The sequence below is a fragment of the Rissa tridactyla genome, chromosome 3 (assembly GCF_028500815.1).
Source record: "Rissa tridactyla isolate bRisTri1 chromosome 3, bRisTri1.patW.cur.20221130, whole genome shotgun sequence".
NCBI lineage: Eukaryota > Metazoa > Chordata > Aves > Charadriiformes > Laridae > Rissa > Rissa tridactyla.
This window is the reverse complement of record NC_071468.1, coordinates 91,344,615-91,366,643: the sequence shown is the minus strand read 5'-3', so window position 1 is coordinate 91,366,643 and position 22,029 is coordinate 91,344,615. Positions and strand designations below refer to the sequence as shown.

Below are 22,029 nucleotides of genomic sequence, written 5' to 3'. Positions count from 1 at the left end.
ACTGGTGGTTCCCAAGTATAAAACCAGTGGGCTTCAGTTTTCCTAAATTAATTGAGTCCCAAGGGGAATATCATGGCTCTTGAGACATAGTACATTTTCATCTGCCAAAGAATTTTGCTCATATAGTGAAAGAGCAGTTCATTCTTATGAATATTAAAACATGTTGCCAGGATTTTATGGTCTAGTAAGAGTCAATGTTTGAATCTCTTGACTGTTGAATTAAATTTTCACAGCAATCTGTTGTCCTGTGTGGAGAGCTATTTAAGTCAAATGGTAATCAAAATCCATTGTCTTGTAAATCACTACAGTCTAAAGCAATCACCAAACTGACTGACTCTCTCATTTACTTCAGTAAAGTGGATCACAGGAGTAACCAGACAGGAATGAATGAAAGAAAATTTTTTCTCTGCCTCTAGACTTTTGTCCACCTTCCCTCCTCAGCCAGCCTCAGCTGATATACATCATGCACTAAAGCTGCAATTAGTGAACAGTTACAGGATGAACTTAGCAAGATTTTTTTTTACCGTTAGAGCAAAAAAGTTATATTCATGTTCTCCAACCTGCCCGTAATACTGTTTTGTCAGCACTGTCCCTTTTCCTAATAAGAAATGCTGTCATTGCCTTTTTTTATCCAAGTAATTAACTAGTATTCAGGGTATTACAGCTTATTTCCACTAGGAAGAGGGGACAAAAAAAAGGGATGGAATAGGCCTTTGCTGTTCATTTACAGATTAAATAAATGGGGGCCCTTAACACAAGAATAAAGGAAGTTCTTGGTTTTGTTGAATATGGTAGGAAATATATATCAAAACCTGTTTTTTTCTTTCTTTCTTTCTTTCTTTCCTCTGCCCCTAGTCTCACTCCAGTGAATGGCACTTTCAACTTTCTGTAGCGTCTCATTAGCAGTGTCATTTTGCTTCTTTGGCATCTCTGTGATACTTGCAGCTGAGACCATGTGGAACAGCAACATCAAAGCCCATCCCTCAGTCCTTCACTTATTGTACCTGTGTAAAAGCATTTGAATTCTATCTAGGCCTTGTTTTCTGTTATTCTAGCCATGTTATTGAACAAAAGTACCTAAAATTGTTTGGGGGTTGGTTTGTTTTGTGGGGGTTTTTTTGTTTGTTTGGGGGTTTTTTTTGTGGTTTTTTGGGTTTTTTTTGGTCTCAGGGGTACCATAGTGAGTGGTTATTCACCTCAGCTCCATCACATCAGTACTTACCCCAGCTCTTTAGTTCTATTCTGGTCACTTCCAGATGGAGGTCTAAGGCTCTGTTCTGCTGTAAGGTTGTCTTTCTCTTCATAAAAAAATTCAGTGTATTGCTTTTAATGGAGATGGTGCTTTTTTTTTTTTTTTTTTTTTTCCAGTTGTGTCTTGGGGGAAGATTACCTCTTACATCCTCTAGTTTTTGAAGGTGGCTGTATATCCCAAGGGGTTTTTGGTAGTAGTCCTCAACCATTACTTAAAATGTGTGTACATGCTTTAATAATGAGAATCTTAGGGTTTCTCTGTTCTTTTGCCTGTTTACTAATGAACCTTTTCTCATAGCTTAAATTTGTCATGCTTCTTTAGGAAATACTTTTTTGTGCCCAAATAGGGTGTGTGTTTTGTGTTTTCACGATAGGATAGAAATGAAAACACGCTCTACAGAGCTTACTTATCTACCCAGTTGCAAAGACAGTTGCATATTCCTTGCCTAACTTCTTAGTGCTCAACTCCTGCAGTGAAATCTACAACCCTGAACAAGGTACCTCTGTGCTTCCTAGGTATGCATGCCAGATACTTGGCATCTTTAAGTGGCATTCAAAGTAGCTCGCACATTTTGGGCAGAGGGAAGAAGAGTGAAGGATTGGGAAATAAACATCTGAAATCCATTTTTGTTTGCAACGACTGTCTGTAAATCTTACACACTTAAATGAGACATTGATTTACATCCCTGAATTTCTTTAAGGATGACCAGGTCGCTCTTTAGTTTAAAAACCTAAAAGCTAAAGAATACCTGTTTTCTGTAATTTATCCAGTGACTTTTTCTAAGCAGTCCTCAGATTAAAAATTTGAATTCGTAACTCTTTTGCTCTGAGTGAGCTCACACTTGCCGTTTAGTGCCTTCTGCATCCATTAACATTAACTCAGCATCAGCAGGCTGAATAGGCAGTTCTTCACTCCTCTGAGCTTCTGACCAGGAATAGTTAAGAAGAAGGAATCAAGAGTAATACAAATTTTAATCTCTCAGGCAGGGAAGACTTTGTATCTAGAGCTGCTTCTTCATAATCAATAGAATATTTGCAGTAGATATTTAAAAAAAATGGGCAGCAGTAACATCAGAGTTGTCTGAGTGGCAGCTGTTGTGAATGCTGTTTGTTTAACTGGGATTGATACTGTATTCCTTTTGACAGTGTTTACTGGTTCCAGCCTTTTGGATGAATTGTATATTTAGACGCCTAATTCATGAAACCCAAGAAGGTGCAGACATTCTTGATTTCTGTCAAGGTAGCATTGTTTAAAGTAAATTTATTGGTGAAAACTCTGATGCCAGCAGGATCCCAAGTGTCTTCAGTAGTTAGCTGGATTTCTTGTACTTAGTCTTCAGAGGAACTGATGACTCGTGTGTTTACGTGCCCTCAAGGAAAGCATTGCCTTTTCTGTGAAGGTGATTGGGATGAGGCGATATAAGCAAGGCAATTGGTTTTAGTGTATGGAAATGGATATTACTGTTTTGGGATAGACGCTAAATTAGACATGACAGTGATTTGCAGCCCTGAATTCCTCTAAGGACATCCAGGTTGTGCTTTAGTTTTGGATTGGTGTTTTTTTGTTGGTTGGTTTCCTTTTTTTTTTGTTGTGTTTTTTTAAAACAAACAAAAACACAGAAACTCACAACAGGGTCTGTGATATGTATTTTATCCCATCAACAAGGTGGCATTGTTTTATATATATTATCCAACTCAAGAGAATGTAAGGCGCTAAAAACGTGAAAGACAGGATAAGTCTTTATCCTATGAAACTGAAAGAAAAAGAAGTTAAATAAGTTTAGAATCAAATACTTAGAGATTATATTATTTTAAGTATAGAATTTCTAATATAGCATGTTCTACGTTTGAAAGTGAAGGTTAAAAGGAAGTTACCTGGGTAGCAGTTTATCTCAGTAGCATACAAAGCCTTATAACAAAGTTAAAAGAAAAGAATAACTAAAGATTTAGATATAAATTATATAAAATGTGACAAGAGTTTACGAGAGGTAAATTGTGGCAGAATAACGAAGAGCATTCTTTGTAAAGTAATGGGAGATTGGTAGCTTCTATCTATCTGATGTTCAGTAAAGCATTTGTTATGGAACTCATACGAGAACAATATTAATGAAACTGAAAAATATGTTCTTTTGTAATTGTATAAGAAAGCAGTTAGAGAAGTAGCAGTAAGTTGTGCTATGTACTGTGTGTTTATACTTGACAGGAAGAGGAGCGTAATGGTTTGCATATGTCAGTCAACCAGAGGATATACCACTCAAGGGTAGTCCAGTCTCTGTAGGTGCTGGGTCTGTCCTCCTTACTTCAGCAGTAACAGTCTTCCCTTGTGCAGGGAAGCAGAGGATAAACAGCTAGGAAATAGTTTGGGAAACTTGCTTCTGCCAGAGGTCTTGGTGGTGTGAAGAAGCAGTAAGGAAGGGGGGAATAGGAAGGTGGCTGCAAGTACGTTTCTCCTTCACACCAGTTTCTGTGGTCTCTCATTTCTCCTTCTGCTTGCTGATGTGGCAGGAGCAGCCGACTTGGCTTTGTTTAGCCTCTGGACAGGAGCAAGCAGATGCACTAATTCCTGCCTGTTTCGCTAGGGCACTGGTATGGGGTTGGATAAAAGCATATATGGAGCCAAAGCGACCAGGGAATCAGAGTGATTTCTGGGCAGCCATGAAGGAATAAATCTAAGAAAGATATTTTCAATCTGTGCACAGAAGAAATCGCACCTTCACGCTCCCAGTCTGACGTACAGACTTCGTGGTCAGCAAAGACGACTGGGAGGAGTTCATGTAGTACGCTTCCTTGGAGATCTTGCCTCCTCACTCAAATTCACCAAAGCTGTACTTAAGCCAGTAGGTTGCACATTTCTTCCAGTGAGTACCATGATACCTACGGCTGGCATTTTTGGCTTTTCCAGCACCATTCACCAAAGCGTTCTGGTTTTCAGAATGGTTAGTAGACTGACTGCAGGTTATTTGTTTTTTCATCTCTGTTCTCCACACGGCATGCAGGTGCTGTATTACAAAAAAATCTTTCCTGGGTATTGAAATATCTTGGTTTAATTTTCATTAATTTTTTTCACCTTTTATGAATCTTTTCTTAAAAAACATAAGAAATTGTTCATCCCTTTTTCATTTTTTCTTGTTTTTTGTAAACATTTTTGGTGCATGCAGTCAAACGTGTTGCAAATAGACTTGCGTCTATTGTATGTCACACTGTCTGAATATTCTGTCAGAATATTTTTCAGATTAAAGCTCTGCAAAAAAGTACCAAAATACAGTCATATAAAAGGCAGCTTGCAGCAGCGAAGCTAATTGATGGTCCTAGCAGAGAACATCAGGTTTAGAAGAGTGAAGAGAAGCATGAACAAGATTAGGAAGGGGTAAAGGCAGAGTAAGGGCTTGAGATGAGGTTTATAGAGCAAAGAATTGGAATAATATCAAATCCAAGACTTGAAGGTAGGAGAAATTGTGCAGCATAAACAGGAGGAGAGCGAAACGACAACCATCAAATTAACGAAGGAAGCAATATGACAGTGAGATAAGGAGTACTAATGATCTCTGTGTAAAAGTGAAACTTTTCAATTGACATTGATGAGTTAAGAGTAGAAGTCAGATTGGACTAAATGGGCAATGTGATGTGAATTCAAAGGCAAAAATACTGTTTTGTTTTTAACACCTCACAGTTTGAGGACACCTGTAATAGTTATTTGCCTTAGTTCTGAATTGCCAAATATGCCAGTTGCTTGGGGAAGAGAGCTGTTATTTGGCAAGAAAGCTGTAAACTAGTGAAACGGAAACTAAGGTGCAGTCTTCATAGTTGCAGGTTGTAGTGAATCATGCAACTCATGAAGGGATTAAACTCACAACTTTTGGATAACCGTTATTAAAGAAGTGTCTAACACATTCTGATAAATGAATTCTAAACAAATAATTCATAAGTAAAGACTTTTATCCTGGTTTCCTGGGGAAACGAGGCTCATAGGAGTGTGCTGTTTCTTTTGCTCGTCAATGTTTTCTTCTTTTAGTAACTTTTGAGACTGATAGCCACTTTGAAACCACATGGAAAGAAGTGGAAGGTCAAAAATACCTTCTAATAGGCTTTAAAATTGGTGTCTGCGTGTAGGAGAGACCAAATTAGTATGCTTGAGGCATGCAGAACATTGATGTTATATATTCATTTTGGCAACAGGCAGGTTGCCAAATAATTCACACATCCTTCCCAGGTACAGGCACAGCATTGGTCACTCTCACTCTGCATCCTGAGGAACGTGGGAAGAGAGCAGAACCTGGGGCGTGGGAGGACGGTTAGGGACAGGTGATGCAGCTCCTGAACAGTGAACCAGGCTCTGTTATTTTCTTGTTTCTGATCATATGTTTTTTTACAGTCTAATTTTCTGACTGCGTTTACCTAAGAATCCCTGAAGAGCATAGGTTTTATTTCATCTATACCATTAAGCAAGCCCAAGGGATTAGATTTCTGTTCCTTTTTTAACGTTCGATAGATTTGAGAGCTGAAGATAGGTTTTTATCTTTAATGAAACTGCATGCTATTTGAACTATTATCAGTGTGAATGTTTCCAGAGTTTAGCAATACATCAGCATTTCTTTGAAACACAAAGTCTTACTTCTTTTGCTATTTACAGATTTATTGCTTCTATGCTATAAATTTGTTCTGTGTGAATTTAATGCATACAGTTTGCAAGTGTTATTTTAACCTTAATTCTTGTCTCTTTATTTGCTTAAAATATACTGAGATTCACCAAAAAGCAATATTAAATCCACATTCTTTAATAAATCAGTTAATAGGTAGGATTTTTCAGTTGCATCGATACCCATATCTGAACTACCCAAACTACTGTCATTACAAAATCCGTATTTGCTTCCCTTAGTAAAGGCTCAGGCTTTAAATTTGAAGATCCCCTGTTATCTAGTCCTACAAATTTCCAACTACAAAGTGGTAACTCTTTCCAAACCAGAAAGGATACAGAAATTTTGTGAAATGTCCAATTTTAATTAAATCTTAGCTACTAGCATTAATAACTACAAAAGAAAAAAAATTACTTGTTTATTTGTCTAAAAATCTTGTAAGCAAATAGAAGAGAACTTAAAAAAGAACAATCATAGTCATGTTTGTGTGTAAATATATACATTTAGTGTGCTCTTTGGGAGAGGTAGCATTGAAAAAGCACTCTGGATTGTCTAGTTTGTTTGCTTTCCAAAGGCAAATTAGCAAGTATACTCAATGTTATGCTCTGAAAATATAGAACTATAAAATATGTGTCCATCCTTAATTTATAAAAACAAGTAAGAGTGAATGGGGACTTCAATGGAAAATGTGCAGGTTTTTAGCATTGATTAAACCTCAAGTAATGATCTGAAGCAGTTGTACCCTTTTGGAGCATGGGTGCTGTCAAGGCAGAACTATCCAGGTGTTGCACGCTTTGTTTCTGTCATACAGTTTTAGCAGATACTATGGAAGATCTTTCAAAACTGTAAAAGTCCAGATTATTTTTAGGAAGAGGAGTTATTGTTTTGTTTGGAAGGTTGTACATTTCCAGTATATGGAAGTCTTATTTCAATTCACATATCCTCAAAGCACATGTAGGTGCATGTATTACATTAACCTTTCATATCATTTCAGTTGTTTAGAAACCTGTTTTTATCTCACCTTCATTCACATTTCATCTTTGTAGAATCTTTCGTATATAAATTTATGAATGATTTTAATCTCACAGATTTTCAAAGCTGTGTGTGTACAATTTATGAATTTTCTTTAATATAAGGAGTTTAATTTGTATCTCTGCAGATTTGATTCTGAACATAAGACTTGTCTTTTATAGTTTTCTTTTTTGATTTTTTTGGGATTACATGCTAAAGTGAGGTGATGAGCAGTAAAGATTTATTGAAGTTTGATTGTTATTACTGTGAATAGGAGATTGTGTCATATTGGGCAAATGGTAACTAAGCTGTTCAAACTCCTCAGCTGTAAGAGCGTGGTAAATAAGCGTTGCATCAACTGACAGGGCAGTTTGACCATCTGATCAGGCAGACAAGCAGTAACTGTAAATGGGAAGCTGCCTAATTAACAGTTTGTACAGCAAAAATTGTTGGTCCACCTCACTGTCTGCTTACCTAGCCCAAAATTTTATCAGTAACGATTTTACTGAAGCCAGTTTTGAAAAACACGGTAAAGTCAAGGTAAATGATCCTCACTGCTTTCCTCTCATCCACTCAGCCGGCCACCTCACTGCAGAAGGCTATCAGGTTGGTTAAGTACGGTTTTCCCTTAATAAATCCACGCTGACTGCTACTGGATCGCCTTCCTGTCTTTCATGCGCTTGGAAATGATTTCCAAGAGGATTCATCCTATGCAAACTTGTAAATGGTGGGCAAGTATTCTTATTCGTGTGTGTGTGTATATATACGTGAGCTGGCTGGAGCAATAAACTAGTTTGTTAATAGTGGTGGTCTACTTTTGAGTCGTTAAGACATGGTAGTTAGACGTGCAAATATGGGTGAGAGTGTCCTTTTGTCAGTCAAAAATACTCATTTACAAAGAGGTACTGAATGTTAATTTTAGGGTTATACATTTATATGAAAATATAAATTATAGTCATATTTAGTGTGTATTACTTTTTTCTTTCAGAGAACTCCTATATACATATATATATGATAATTTCTTCCAGTAATGTTTTACAAAATAATGTAGTGTTTACTTTGTAGAGTAGTATGTTTCATTTCATAATAGCTATACGTTTCCATTTCAGAGAAAAAAGAAAACAGTTTTGGGGTTTTTTTTTGATAGAAAAGGCTGTGGCAAAAAAAAAAAAAATTACTATTATAATTCTCATGTAAGTTCATGTCAATCCTTCTGTGGTTCAGGAGAAATGCCTTTGTTACAGCAAGTAGACAGTGAATCATTTGAATTTGAAAATATAGTGTATCTTCTATCAGTTAGCATTTAATCAAGTTTATTCCTGATAACTCTATTGACAGAAAACTCCAGTATAGCTCTTAGCTTGCTCATGTGTTTGAATTTCAAAGGATTCGTTTGTTCATTTGTCTACCTGTGACAAAGAGAATTACTGTATGTGCAGGGTAGTTACCTACTTTCTATGACAGCAGATGGGCATGATGACAGCTAATGCTGAAAAGCTGCCTCCTGGGGAATTCACACTTTTGGAGGAGTTTGTTCATATGACAGTTTCCTGTAGTGCTAATCTTTTGAGAAAGGAAAGTTTCTAGGTAATAGATGTGGGTTTCCCGTAGATTTCATGTGTATGTAATTAATAAGAGTTTTAAACTCTAAAATTTTGAATTTTACTTTTTTTCATGAAAATTTTAATATGTAAATCTCATTTCTATTTCAGGTAATTGTTTGGAGTAAAAAAAGATGGAGACATGTTTTTGAAAGATTAAATTTACTGTTATTTCTCTTTAGTTTCAGGCATTGCATGCTGTATCACACACGCTGGTTTTGCTAGCAAGGAACAACATACTAAGAAATTCTTTAATATCTCTTCTACTCTCAGAAGTACGTCAGTTTGCTGAGCAGCTGTTGCAAGCTCACCAGGTACTGTCATCTTTTCTTTTGGAGAAGGGATGAAGAGTGGTGTTGGGGAGTGTTTTATCTGTATCTGTTTGTTTCATAAAATGTAATAAATGGATCATTCCATAGAATATGCAGGTTTAAGAACCCAAGACATGCTAACACCTAACTCTAACAGCAGATTCAAAAAAAAGAGACATAATATAAAAGTAATATAATGTACAATAAATAGACTCTATAGATTTTAAGATCATACTATGAAATTTGGAAAATACTTGAAATAATTAGTTAAAACAATTATTGCAATGTGTAAGTTGTTGGCTATTCAGGGAATACAACTTAGGTATCCAGCTGGACCCACAAAGAATTGTTTTCATTTTAGCTCATGTGAAACTGGAAAGAATGTGCCATTATTTTATTTCAGAATTACATTTCATGTTTCCTGTTATAATATTAATTTTCATGATGCAAAAGTTATCCAACACTTAAACTTGTATTTAGCTTGTTGCAATGAGTAAGAGATTCCTGGAGCAACTGAAGAAAGTTGTATCTAGCACTGAAGGTGCCCGTGGAGTGGGAGACAATTTCTGAGGGGACAGAAACTTGTACTCATTTATTAAAAAGAAAAAATAAAGAATTTTTTGATCTTGTAAATTTATTCTGTTTCTTCATACTTAGCGTATGTGAACTAAAATTCAGGACAGTAAAATGCATTTGTTACTTGACCTTTTCAGCTTCTGGACCAAATCCTTTTTCCGGTTCAGTCTGCTACTGCAGCCCTCCATCTGTCCCATTTTAATTACTTTGCAGTTGTGCTTGCTGCAAATCTTACCCATTATCAGTCCACAATATACCAATTTTCAGACTTTCTACTACCAAGAGCCTCAAAATGCCTCCCAACTTTACAGGTGAGGAATGTATGTTTATTATTGTGCAACAGGAAACATGGAAAGATTTTGTGACAAAACACTTAATAAGGTTCCCTTTAACCCTTTTTGTTTTGGTTTGGTTTTTTTTAACAACCCTTTTTGTTTACTCAGAGAAATAATAAAATTCTCCCATATTCAAGAATTTAGAGCCATGTTTACATTAGGAGAGTTTCCTGCTCGGTTTCTGCTTCATCCCATTAAATTGTCAGTCTGCCTTCTGCTACTGAAATGTGGTAGACCCTCTCTTTCCTTTTATTTTTTTTTTTTTAACTCATACAATAATTTATTTATTTATATCATCCTCATCCAGCATTTTAAGCGTTTCTTGGAAGATTAATGCATCTTGATCAACCAATCGCAACTTAGAATTGGACTTTCATATAATCTTGCCAAAGCTTATAGGGCTTTCTTTTGAGTCCTTTTAAAACACTTTGCATTTAAGTGACGATGGGAAGAATAAGTGAGCTTCAGGCACTTAGGGTAGAAATTCCAGTGACTAATTTTACCATGACAAAGTAGTCTTGAAATGTTTGCACCCTCAGCACAGTGTTGGACTTTTTCTGGGAATAGCAGAAGGTTCAAGGTGGCTGAATTTGAAGCTGCAGGAGCTGCGTGTCAATCTGTAACTGACACTTTGTAGGACTATAAGATTTTGAAAAGCTGGGGTTCATGTAGGGAAAATAACTGAAGTTCTGGTTTGCTTAGCTTGCTGCAAAGTCAATGTTTTTAAAGTTTATGCATTCTTGAGTTTAGTCCAGATAGATGTGTTCATTTATAAACCCTTTTATGTTCTGTATGTGATGATTATTTTGGGAAATATTGCTTAACAAAAACCTTTCTACTTATCACAACAGGACACTAAACTCTAATTTTTCTGACAGCCTGATTTAAAGACCTGCTCCTGAATATTTCTTACTTTAGGGTAGGCATTGGATTAAAATACTTTTTTTTCTTGTTTTATAACCAAAACTAACAATCAAGACAATCAAATCAGGGACTCTGAATTTTAGTTATGATTAGAAGTGTGCAAATACCTGTTTTCTTTTTATTTTTTTGTTTGTTTCTTTGTTGTTGTTGGCAGATAGGAGAAATAAAGCAATCATCTGAGACATGCATTCAGGTTAGCTTGCAGTTAACTTCTAAACATTTGGTGAAAAACAGAAATTGAAAAAATAACTTATTAATCCAAGCAAATTTCTATGTTTTATTTTTCTATAATTATAATTTATTTTTTTTTTAAGTTGAAGATGTTTTTTAACACTGACTTGGATTGAAAACAAAATCCCATTTAATTTTTCTAAATGAATCATCCAGATATCTCAACATTTTTATTATAACTTCCTCATTAAGACTTGAGCTAAGCTACAAATAGTTTGTAAGATGTTTGCATCCCAGAATTTGCAACTTTAAATTCAGTCATTTCTTCAATAGGAACTCAGCTCAGGTTATGTAGGTTTACGGATACATCCTTTGATAAATATTGAAAATTTTTTACTTTAAAATTCTGACTGATTTTAGTGAGTTTGTATCTGTGTACTCCTAGAACAAGTTTATCTGTCTATGACCCACAGTTTTAAAGAGCTATCTATGCCCCTAGCTTTACAAATTGAAAAAATAGATTGACTGTAGGAGAGCGTATCTAATGAACTACACCAGAAAAGTACAGAGGCTATTCTGCATATTTTTGTGTTGTTCCCTAATCGGCTAAATCCATTAATCTTAGAATATGACAAATTAATGTGAAATATATGAATAATAGAATTATGTTTAATATTTTGGACCAATATTCAGACATGTTAATATAGAAAATCAAAGTAACTAAGGAGTGTGTAAAACTGTATAGTTATCCTGATTTTTTATTTTATTTTTTTTCACTCAGTTAAGATGAGTTTTATGGTAGTAAACTCTTAAGCAAGTTAGTAGTTTGCTTTAATTCATCGAAGTACTTCATCATGTACTTAAAGTGAAGCTCATACTTCAGTGCTTTGCTGACAGCAGGACACTGACTTCTATGCAAAAGCATATTAATATAAACTCAATTGTATCCCTTAATTTTTACTGATGTTGGACATGTACTTTTCATTTTTATCTGTAATAGGAACCTTTCATGCTTCATAAATACGGTTTATAAGAATACAGTAACTGAACCTTATCTTCCAATGGAATAGATATCTTCTGTTCCCCAATTGGATTCCTACTGCAGAGCAGATACAATTATAAGATACAAAGATTTCAGAATGATACTGTGGAAGATGGATTATTTTTCAAATGTTGAGCTTCTCACCATGATAGCTGATCTTGCTTTATGATAACTGTTTTGAAGATAGAGGACCAGAAGTGGAAAGCACATATTGGTTTGGTGCCCATTTCTAACCCCCCAGGTGTTAATTCCAAGAACTTTGAAAAAGAAAATTAAAAACCAGAAAATATATTTGAAAATAGAAAAAGGAAGACATACTGTGTGGTTTTGGAAAGGCCTGTTATTCAGTAATTGCTGAGACATAGCTTGTCTAGCATTACATTTTTATATCACATTACTTTCTATACGCTGTTTTTCCATTTTCAAAACTTTAAAATTTCTGTCACAAAAACTGTGCACTGAATATCGTTGTTTTTTTTTTTTTAAATCAAACCACCAAGTTATATGTAATTCTTAATGTTATATGTAAGCATTAAGTCCAAATCCAAATGTGGGTGCTAACTTTCCTCCTGAAATGAATGGTACAGTTAGACTTTAACACGGGATTCAGGGTGGGATTCATCCTATTTAGTTTAGATGTATGTGGTAGACATTGGTGTCTGCTTCTCATAGAAGTCAACCGAGCAGCTAAGGTTAACTAAAAAATTTGCAAAAGTGAGGATAGATAGTTGTGCAAGGCTTTGTTGAATGTTACATAAATTCTCAAGCATCAGGCTCATTATGACAGAATAGCTTTGGCTCAAATGAGCCAAAGGAGTTAGACATATGGTGGGATTTGTCTCACTTCAGATTTCTATGTTTCTGTCTGATTTGCTTACTTTAGTTTTCCTTCATAGCCAAGGGAGGGAAAGAGGCATTTTTTGTCCAACCTATTGTGGATGTACATAATTATGATAATTGGCCCTAGAGCTGTCTGCTTCTCTCTTCTAGCTATGAGGAAGGACACTTAAGTTGATCAACTGAAATGTAGATATTTATGTTGTATACATCTAAAGTTAAGGGAGGAAAATCCCATTATATCTCTCTGAAGATCTCTTTTAGATGATCTGAACCAGAGCTGTGTCGTGGTTTAACCCCAGCCGGTAACTAAGCACCACGCAGCTGCTCGCTCACTCCCCTGCAGTGGGGTGGAGGAGAGAATCAGAAGAGTAAAAGTGAGAAAACTCATGGGTTGAAATAAAGACAGGTTAACAGGTAAAGCAAAAGCCTCATATGCAAGCAAAGCAAAACAAGGAATTCATTCCCAACTTCCTGTCGGCAGGCAGGTGTTCAGCCATCTCCAGGAAGCAGGGCCCCATCACATGTAACAGTTACTTGGGAGGACAGAATGCCTTAACCCAAACATCCCCCCCTTCCTTCTTCTTCCCCCAGCTTTATGTGCTGGGCATGACATCAGACAGTATGGAATATCCCTTTGGCCAGCTGGGGTCAACTGTCCTGGCTCTATCTCCTCCCACCTTCTTGGGTGCCCCCTGCCTTCTTGTTGGCAGGCCAGTACGAGAAGCTGAAAAGTCCTTGACTGCTTACAACATCTAAAATGTTAGTGTATCAACATTATTCTCATCCTAAATCCAAAACAGCACTATATCAGCTGCTAGTAAGACATTTAACTGTCCCTGCTGAAAACAGGACAAGCTGTTATTCCAGGAAAGCCCTGATCCTGCAAAACAGTTGTAAAAAGTAGTCATAAAAAAGCATTCTTCTGTCTGAACACTGACTAACTTATCTTAAGTAACCTTATTAGGTGCTTGTAAGAAGTTAAATTATCCTAACTGAAATATATAAGTGTCGTGGTTTAGGCTGGATTGGCCAATGACAGATGACTAAATTAACTTAGTTCCCTGATATTCAAATTCTTTAAGCGTACTCATCATTGGAAGAGAATGATGATGAATTAGGGTGCAGGATACACTTTCTGGACCTTCTTGTAACATGCATTCAGCTATGGTGTATCTGATGTATATGCCTCTAAATAGGAAGCTCTGTGAAACTAACTGTCTATGCAGGCAGTGTACATAGGAAGAAAAAGAACAAGGGGGAGCATGGATGCAGTATGATATTGAGCATTTTCTGAGATTTTTGTTGCCATTCAGCACTGCATAGCAAACAGTCATGTCACTGAAATGTCAAACTACACGACAACAGCTCTATGTGGAAGCAAATGAAGGGCTGAAATACTCCTGTTTCTAGCAGGAACCTGCAAATTAGAGGCGTTGCAAATGATGGACTAGCTCAGTTGGTAATCAGTCCATTGGGGAAAATGGAGTTTGACTGGAGCTGTGTTCAGTGAGATAACAGAAAGGTTTAAAGTGCTAAGCCCTGTCATTAATAGCTCAGTTCTTGTCTTCGTAAGCGCTTCTCCATGCAGCCATTCTGTATCCAGTGGGTGTTCTGAGCAGGTATGGTACCCACCACATGCTTTATTCCAAATGCAAGCATGTCTGATGTGATGTAGAGAATTCTTTAGATAAGCTCCTCTTTCCAAGAAGTCTACTTCGTTTACACAGTATGTCTAGGCTCTTCAGCCATAAGTTTATATATGTTGTAATACAGCTTTTATATAGGTTAGAAAAAAAGATATGCTATTTTCCCCAAGTATGATAGAAAATGGCTAAAATCATTAATTAGAAAAAAAAAATGCCTGAAAATATTATGCAACTAGAAAGCTAAATGTGTTTTACAGTCCATTGTCGTTCAAGGTACTGAAAGGGCTATCCAACATACTTCACTTCTTGTAGTTTCTACTGTTGACGTCTACTAATGCATTCAGATTACCCAGGTAAAAGAAAAGAGATTGATGCCATGTAGACATCATGAAAATAATTAAACTTGCATCTGTTCATCCTTTTTAAGATGTCATTTATTTCATTATTATGCTGGTAAGCACAGATTGTAACATATTTCAAATTGTGAATGATTAAAGATGCTGCAAAACAGTACTCTGGGTAAATGTAGGATTACTTCTTATTCCATGTGACTGCTGATGCTACTGCTAACAAAGGAAATAATGGCTGGATAGAATAATCAGTGGATCTGCATTTTGCCTCATATTTTTGCCTCATATTTTTGCCTCATATCTCATGTTTGGAGATACAGACTTGTGAAAATACAAATCTCTCCCCTGAAAGGCAGGAGGGAAAGAATCAGTCAAGATTTGGTATATGTCGGAAGAGTGCAATACACCTTTGAAGTGTACACCTGCTTTTGCTGCATATATCATCCCCTATTACACGTTAGATTTTAAGATGCATACGTCTCAGACAGAACTGGAAAATGACAAATGGTTCATGTGGTTTCTCTCTTCCCTCTCATGCCATCATAAAATGATAGTGCTAAGGAGAAAGGAGTTTAGACGTGCTCTTACAGAGCTAAAAGGTAGCAGTGCTTTACACTTAGGTGCTTGGCAAAATTGAGGATGACATGTAATCAGAAAACCTCAGGTGTGTTTGGGAATAGAAGCAGCAAATATTGATTACGTGAGAACTCTGTGTTACTGTCGTCTAGACAATTATTACTTTTAATATTGGTGAATCATCTCATTCATGGAAACATAATACTGAAAAAGGAAAAATGCTTAATCACAGAAATCAATATATCGTACCTCAACAAGTAAATAAGTAATATTCCTAGAAATCTTCTAAAACAACCTATTGGAATTCCTGGTACAGTAAAAAAAAAAGTGCAATGAAAGCTTATCTGAGTTTATGCTGCATTTACTTCCTTATTCTCAGTGTTAATTCTGTCCTTTTCCTATTGCTTTCTTTACAGCTCAGTTAATCCTTTGCATGCTTGAAAGCAGAATGTGAATAAGGAAGCAGCATCTGATTTTTGTGGCATATGTGGTATACCCGATAGTCTGGAAGACCATTTGATTATTACTTAATCTGTGTCTCCAAATAGGTAGTTTTAATGCTCCCGTTAACCTCCTTTCTTCACGGAGCATTCTCGCATACTGTACCCTTGAAGATATGTTTGTGTACTTATAGAGCTTATGCATAACCGTCACTACTTTAAATCACAATACCAGGAAGATTAACTAATGTTTGTTCAGTGTTTTCTAAAAATGTTAAAGTACTCACTGTGAGATGTTATAACCACTAAGCATTAGAACAGGCTGCCCAGAGAAGTGCTTGAGTTGCCATCCCTAGAGGTGTTTAAAAGACGGATAGATGTGGTGCTTAGAGATATGGCTTAGTGATGGTTTTTGTCAGAGTTAGGTTGGACTAGATGATTGGAAAGGTCCCTTCCAACCTCGGCAACTCTGTGGTCTGTAAGCATGCACACAGTGGCATATCTTCTGCTGTATGCTGCAGTATGCCATAAAGCATAGAAAACTGCCTCTGTTCTTTGCATGTTCTTCTTTGATAAGCAATGTTTTCCCTTTATGTTCTGTTTGTCTGTGTACTACTTGGATTGAACTCTGGAAAGGGACCGTATGACTTAGCTTAGGCTGTTAGTTGGGAGGGATGGCTGTAGCGGGTTTAGAGTTAGGGCTAGGGTTAGAGCAGGATTTAAATTTAGGATGGCAAAATAAGATCCTCACCACAGAGGGGAATGCTTGAAAGACTGTGCTTAGGTGTGTTTGACCTGCCAGACTAATTCAGCTGCTCACTGTTAATTAGGTTAGAGTCAGTGTTAGAACAGACTCTCTGATTAAGTTTTCAATTGAAACTATCATAGGCTACAGTTGTGGTGGTGGTATGGATTTGAGTGAATATGCTTATGAACTGCCAGTACATCCAGGAGGAGCTGCTGTCCCAAGTTTGTCTCCAAAACAAGCAGAGCTTGTGTTGCTAGGATTTGACTGATGTACAAGTGATAAATAGAGTAGGTTTATGTCTGGGATGAAAGAATTGGCTCCCTGGAGTTTGTTTTGTAGCTGAGGTTGGAATTATGTTTTGCATACCTGAGATGGTAGGTTAAAACTGGTTCCATAGCTTATCTTAAACTTAGCCTAGATTTTGGCTGACGTTGCTTACCTGTCTGGTTAAGGCTTGATCTGGCAGGGTAGCAAACTGCTGCTAAAGCTGTGCCTAGAGGGGCAAGTAAGCGTCAGGACTGGTCTCAGCAGCAACTCCTATTCATTGTTAGATTGACAGGATTTCTGGTATAGGTTTAATTTAGGGAGATAGGATGTGATGAGATAAAGCTGAACATGTTTACAGAAGACGCAGAGCTAGACTTATGGTTGTCGTGCTGAGGACTTAGTAGTCTAAGGTTTCAGTTTTAAGTAGGCACTGATTATGTAGTCTTCTGAATCAACAACTAATTCTGTGGAAGTAATGTATTGGTGGGCCTGGGTAAGTGTAAGAATTAGAAGTGAGTTTATTAATGCCTTTGGGACTTATAGGGGCTTTGGAGTCACAGGAATGGGATGCTGGGCTAGGTTTGCGGTGAAGGAGAAAGGGAGCAGCAGCTGAGCATGTTTAGATCTGAATGTTAGTGACATGAGTTGCTGTAATTGGTGTTAAGGTAGAGGGCAAGGCTTGGATGTCTGGGATTTGTACGGCAGAGAATGCTTTGCTAAAGTTGGAGGTGTTCCAGAAGGAGGAGTTGAATTGTGCTTGGGGACGATATGATTTATATGTCTTGATTAGATTTAGGATTAAGACATTGTTGGTTGCATTCTTGGAGTTGGATGAAATACAGGCAACCAGATACCTTTGGTGAGATGAACTACAATTGTAAACAGTACAGACATACTCACAGAATGCATATACACACATACATACTCACAGAATAATTTACAGCAGTGCAATCTCTATTGCATATCTTCTATAATTATTTCTTTCCTGCTGATGTATACATTTGAAATGCATGTTGCACTAACATTACAGAATTAAAACTAGTTTTAGGAAATAATGTTCTTGAATCCACTCCAGTTTTAACTTCCTGTTGTGTAAGAATGGATTATTTTCACTTGTTTCCAGTAACAATTCACATTGGCAGAAATTAATTGAGTCAAATGCATACAGTAAGAAAATTAGGAAAATAGAAGAAAAAATGTGTGTGGTTGTATTTCTCCTTTTTTATAAATGATGGCATCCCAGGTTACACGATTACAGTGCAGCCTTTCAAGATTTAGTTCCCATGTTTTGAATTTCCTGGCATCTGTCAATCCCTGAATTGAGTTGGCAAAACACAATTAAACTTCTAGGTATATTGTCTTGAGACAAGATAGTTTTGTCTCTATTTCATCCTTACAATTAATTCTTTCATTTGTATGTTCTGGTCTTCATAGTTTTTGTGACTCTTCACTGTTCCCACTTCAGTGTATCCAGGTCTCCCTTGTGCTGAGGAGCCCAGAACTGGACCCAGCACTCCAGGTGTGTCTCACCAGTGCTGAGCAGAGGGAAGGGATCACCTCCCTCAACTTGCTGGCAACGCTTCCCCTCATGAAGCCCAGGACACAGTTGACCACCTTTGCCACAAGGACTCAGCATTGGCTCATGTTCGACTTGTTGTCTGCCAGGGCCCCCAGGTTCTTCTCTGCCAAGCTGCTTTGCGGCTGTCAGTCACCAGTCTGTGCTGTGCACTGGGATATTCCTCCCCAGGGATAAGTTTTTGTACTTCACTTTGTGGGAACTCAAGATTCCTCTTGGCCAGTTTTTCCAGCCTGTCAAGATCCCTCTGAATGGCAGCATAACCCTCTGGTGTGTCCATCGATCCTCCCGCTTTTGTATCATCTCCAAAATTCCTGAGTTTGGAGATGATGCAAAAGTCCCATTGTCCAGGTCATTCGTGAAGATGTTAAATAGTACTGGTGCTAGTGTGAACCCCTGAGGTACACCACCAGTGAGTGGCCTCCAGCAGGATTTTATGCCTCTGATCACAACCGTCTGAGAATGGCAATTCAGGCAGATTTCAGTTGACCTCACTGTCCACTTACTGAGCCTGTAAATCTATGCTGACTACTCTCAGTCACCATCTTGTCCATCAGATGCCTGGAAAATAGTTTCAAGGATTATTTGCTCCATTGCTTGCCCAGGAATCAAGGCCCTCAGGAACCGCCCCTGATTACCATGACTGTCCAAAGATAATTGAGTTGCCTTTCTGTGACATTGACCAGCTCCTTCAGCAATTACAGTTGAATGCTGCCAGGTCCTGTAGACTTATGTATGTCCAGTTTCTTTAAATGTTCCCTAACCTAGTTCTTCTCCTTTGCAGGTAAGTATTCCTTGCCTCCAGACTTTCCCAGTGGTCTCAGAGATGTGAGATTCCTCAAGGCTGGTTTAATCTATTTTCCATCATGTTGCTAAATAGGCCAAACTGTAAAAGGTGCTTTATGATGAGGAGTGTGGAATGTTGCCCAACATTCATTACAATTGTGTTAGTATATAACTAGGCAAGTTGTGACATAAAGAACCAGTTGATCAAAACATCAAGAATATATTATGTTTACTAAAAATAATGATTATTGGTAATTTGTGTTTTGGGTTTTTCTTAAAGTTTTTGATCTATTTAAAAATACAGTAAATCACAGAATAGGGTATTTTCATGTTCGATAGGGAATTTGCATGGGATTCTTTGCATGCATGTTTAATGTATTTTAACGTATTGTTGACGAAATGTGAGTTTCCCTAAATTAAACTAGAAAAGAGAGGACAGAGGGGGAAAAACAGTTGTAATAGTCTTCCATAACGTGAAAAGCTGCTATACAAGGAGTAGTCCTTTTGACTTCTGGTGCGAACAAGAAGTGGTGTACTTGGTGACTAAGGTTTTAGGTATTAGACTTCTTTTACTGAAGGTCTTAAGTACGTTCATGATGAGCATCTTTTGGCGGTGACCTAAAGCCTCAGGGTGAGGGCCGGGAGTAGAATACTTGAAGACCCTTTCAGCCATAAATCTGATCTCTGCACTCCTATTTATATATTATAAACATTGATAATTATGGTAAAAATTTTCATCAGTTACAAGGGAGAGGGAAGGAGGCGAAACTCCACTGCAGATTTGCTCTGCTCCTGAGTTTTGGAACAAATTGAAGTACTATTCTAATTAGATGTGCTAGTTTGGGGGGGATTGGTATAATGAGGATTTAATATTTAATGCTAGTAGGTCAGAAAAGAGGTTTTACAGAAAATTTACAAAATTTGACTCATTTTAGAAAATGACTAACACACAGTCATGATTTCAAAGTGCAAGAGGTTAAAATTCCCTTCTTCAGGCAGTAATAAAAATTCACGTTGTAGATTAGATGTGTCCTGGCAGGGGTTTTAAACAGGTGATTTTTGCGCTGAAGTGACTGGTTTGCGTCAGAGGAAGCCTCTTGGGGTTTTCATGTTTGGAGTCCTGTGAATTCTGTATTTCTTGGGCAGATTACTTTTGATGACCTCACTTACATTCAGTATTCACTGTAACACCTGTGTATAATATATTTTATCTATAAAGATGGAGGAAACAGTAATTTTACAAGATTTCTTGGAAACTGGGAGAAAAGAGCGGCTGAAGACTGGACTGTACCATTGATCTAGACCTTATTGAGTTATGCACAGTTACCGTAGCGCTATACGTATGTATAAGGATCTGAATAACTAGTAGCTTACAGCTGTGTTCACTTGAATAGCATTTCAAATAATATGTACTGTTCTGGGTTGTTTTATGCTAATAGCAAAATTAATAATATTCAAGAGCCTTTTTACTCATTTTTTAAATATTTCTATTTATCATAAGAGCTGTTCTTCAAAATGCTTTTTAGCATACATTTCAATTTCCGAACATACATCTTAACTTCCTTGCAAACAATTTTAAATGCATTTGAAAGTTAAATTATATTATTGATTCATAGATTCTGAGGTCACAGGGAGTCATTTAGTCCCAACTCCTTTCTATACAGGCAATGTATTTTTTATTTTTTTTTCTTCCAGAATCTCTGAAATCTGTTACTGATTCTGCTCATTTTTTTACAATTATTATTCTCCACCTTCTTTAATGATAGTTCATGATTTTTTTGGCTTTTGCTATCTGAATTTTATTGCTTTGAATTAAGTAATAGTTTAAGGGGGAAAAAAAAAGCCCCGATCAAGATTGATAGAATGTGCTGAAATAGTAGTACAGCTGCGTAAAGCTGTATAGTGCTATATTTAAAGTTATAAAGTAAGCTAGATAAATTATGAATGAAGTGTAAGCAATTGTCCAAGTAATTAGTTTTATGTTGAATCAACTTGAATCAATAATATTAACTAAATATGGATTTGTTTTGTTACTTATTATGTATTTGTTAAAATATTTATTTGAGGAAGAAATCCAGCTGGTAGAAACAAAATTTCTACTAGAACTCATTTGAAAGAAGCATTACAAATGCTTAGAACACTCCAAAATTTTCAGTATCAGTTAAGATAGTTGGGAATTATCCAGTCCTGGCTGTGTTGTGGTCTAATAGTGTTCTGAGGCTGCTAGTCCTGTTTTACCTCAAAAACCAGATCCAGAGCCTGTTGGAAGCACTAGAGACCTCCATTTTGCAGTCAAATTGTGCTAAACCTTTGGGTTTATAGTATGATAGTATTATACATTGCTGAGTTTGGGTACTTTTAAAATAATAGAACGAGTATTTAAAATCTGTTTACATAATTGAGTTTCCTTTTATCTAGGGATTTATAACTTTTTCTTCACATAATCCTTACTTTCACAGAATCACAGAATGACAGGGGTTGGAAGGGACTTTGAATCAGTAATTTTTATTATGACCCTATGTAAGGCATGACTTCGTAATTCTTTTGTTTTTAATGAAACACAAACTCTTACTGCTACCTGCACTTATCAGTGATGTCTTGCCTTGCTTGTCTCTCTTACCTGATGCTCTGAAATCGCATTCTCTATATCAGTCTCCTTATTCACAGAAAGTACCACATTTAGCAAACCTGAAATACTCTATTTGCATTTTCAAACTTCTCCTTATCGGCCACTTCTGTTATGATTCCCATAAGAAAACAATAGTTACAGTAACTTGTATTCAGTAACAAATGCAAATGTGGTTGAAAGAGAGAAAAAATCTTAATAGTGTAAGTTGTCTGTACTATTTGTGATCATTTTCATGTCACGTATTTTCTCTTCCTTATTCCTCTTGTTTGAACAGTTTTAAATTGCAGCATAAGATATTCAAAGAAGAAATACAGT

At 36.7% G+C, this 22,029-nt stretch overlaps 1 protein-coding gene across 1 annotated transcript in view; it reads left to right on the top strand.

The window, feature by feature from the left end:
• The window catches only part of MEI4 (meiotic double-stranded break formation protein 4), a 79,292-nt gene that overhangs the window by 34,512 nt on the left and 22,751 nt on the right, over window positions 1-22,029 (top strand). The window contains exon 4 of the mRNA XM_054195953.1: window positions 8,680-8,811. Within this exon, the coding sequence (XP_054051928.1) occupies window positions 8,680-8,811 (132 nt within the window). The remainder of the gene's footprint in view (window positions 1-8,679; window positions 8,812-22,029) is intronic.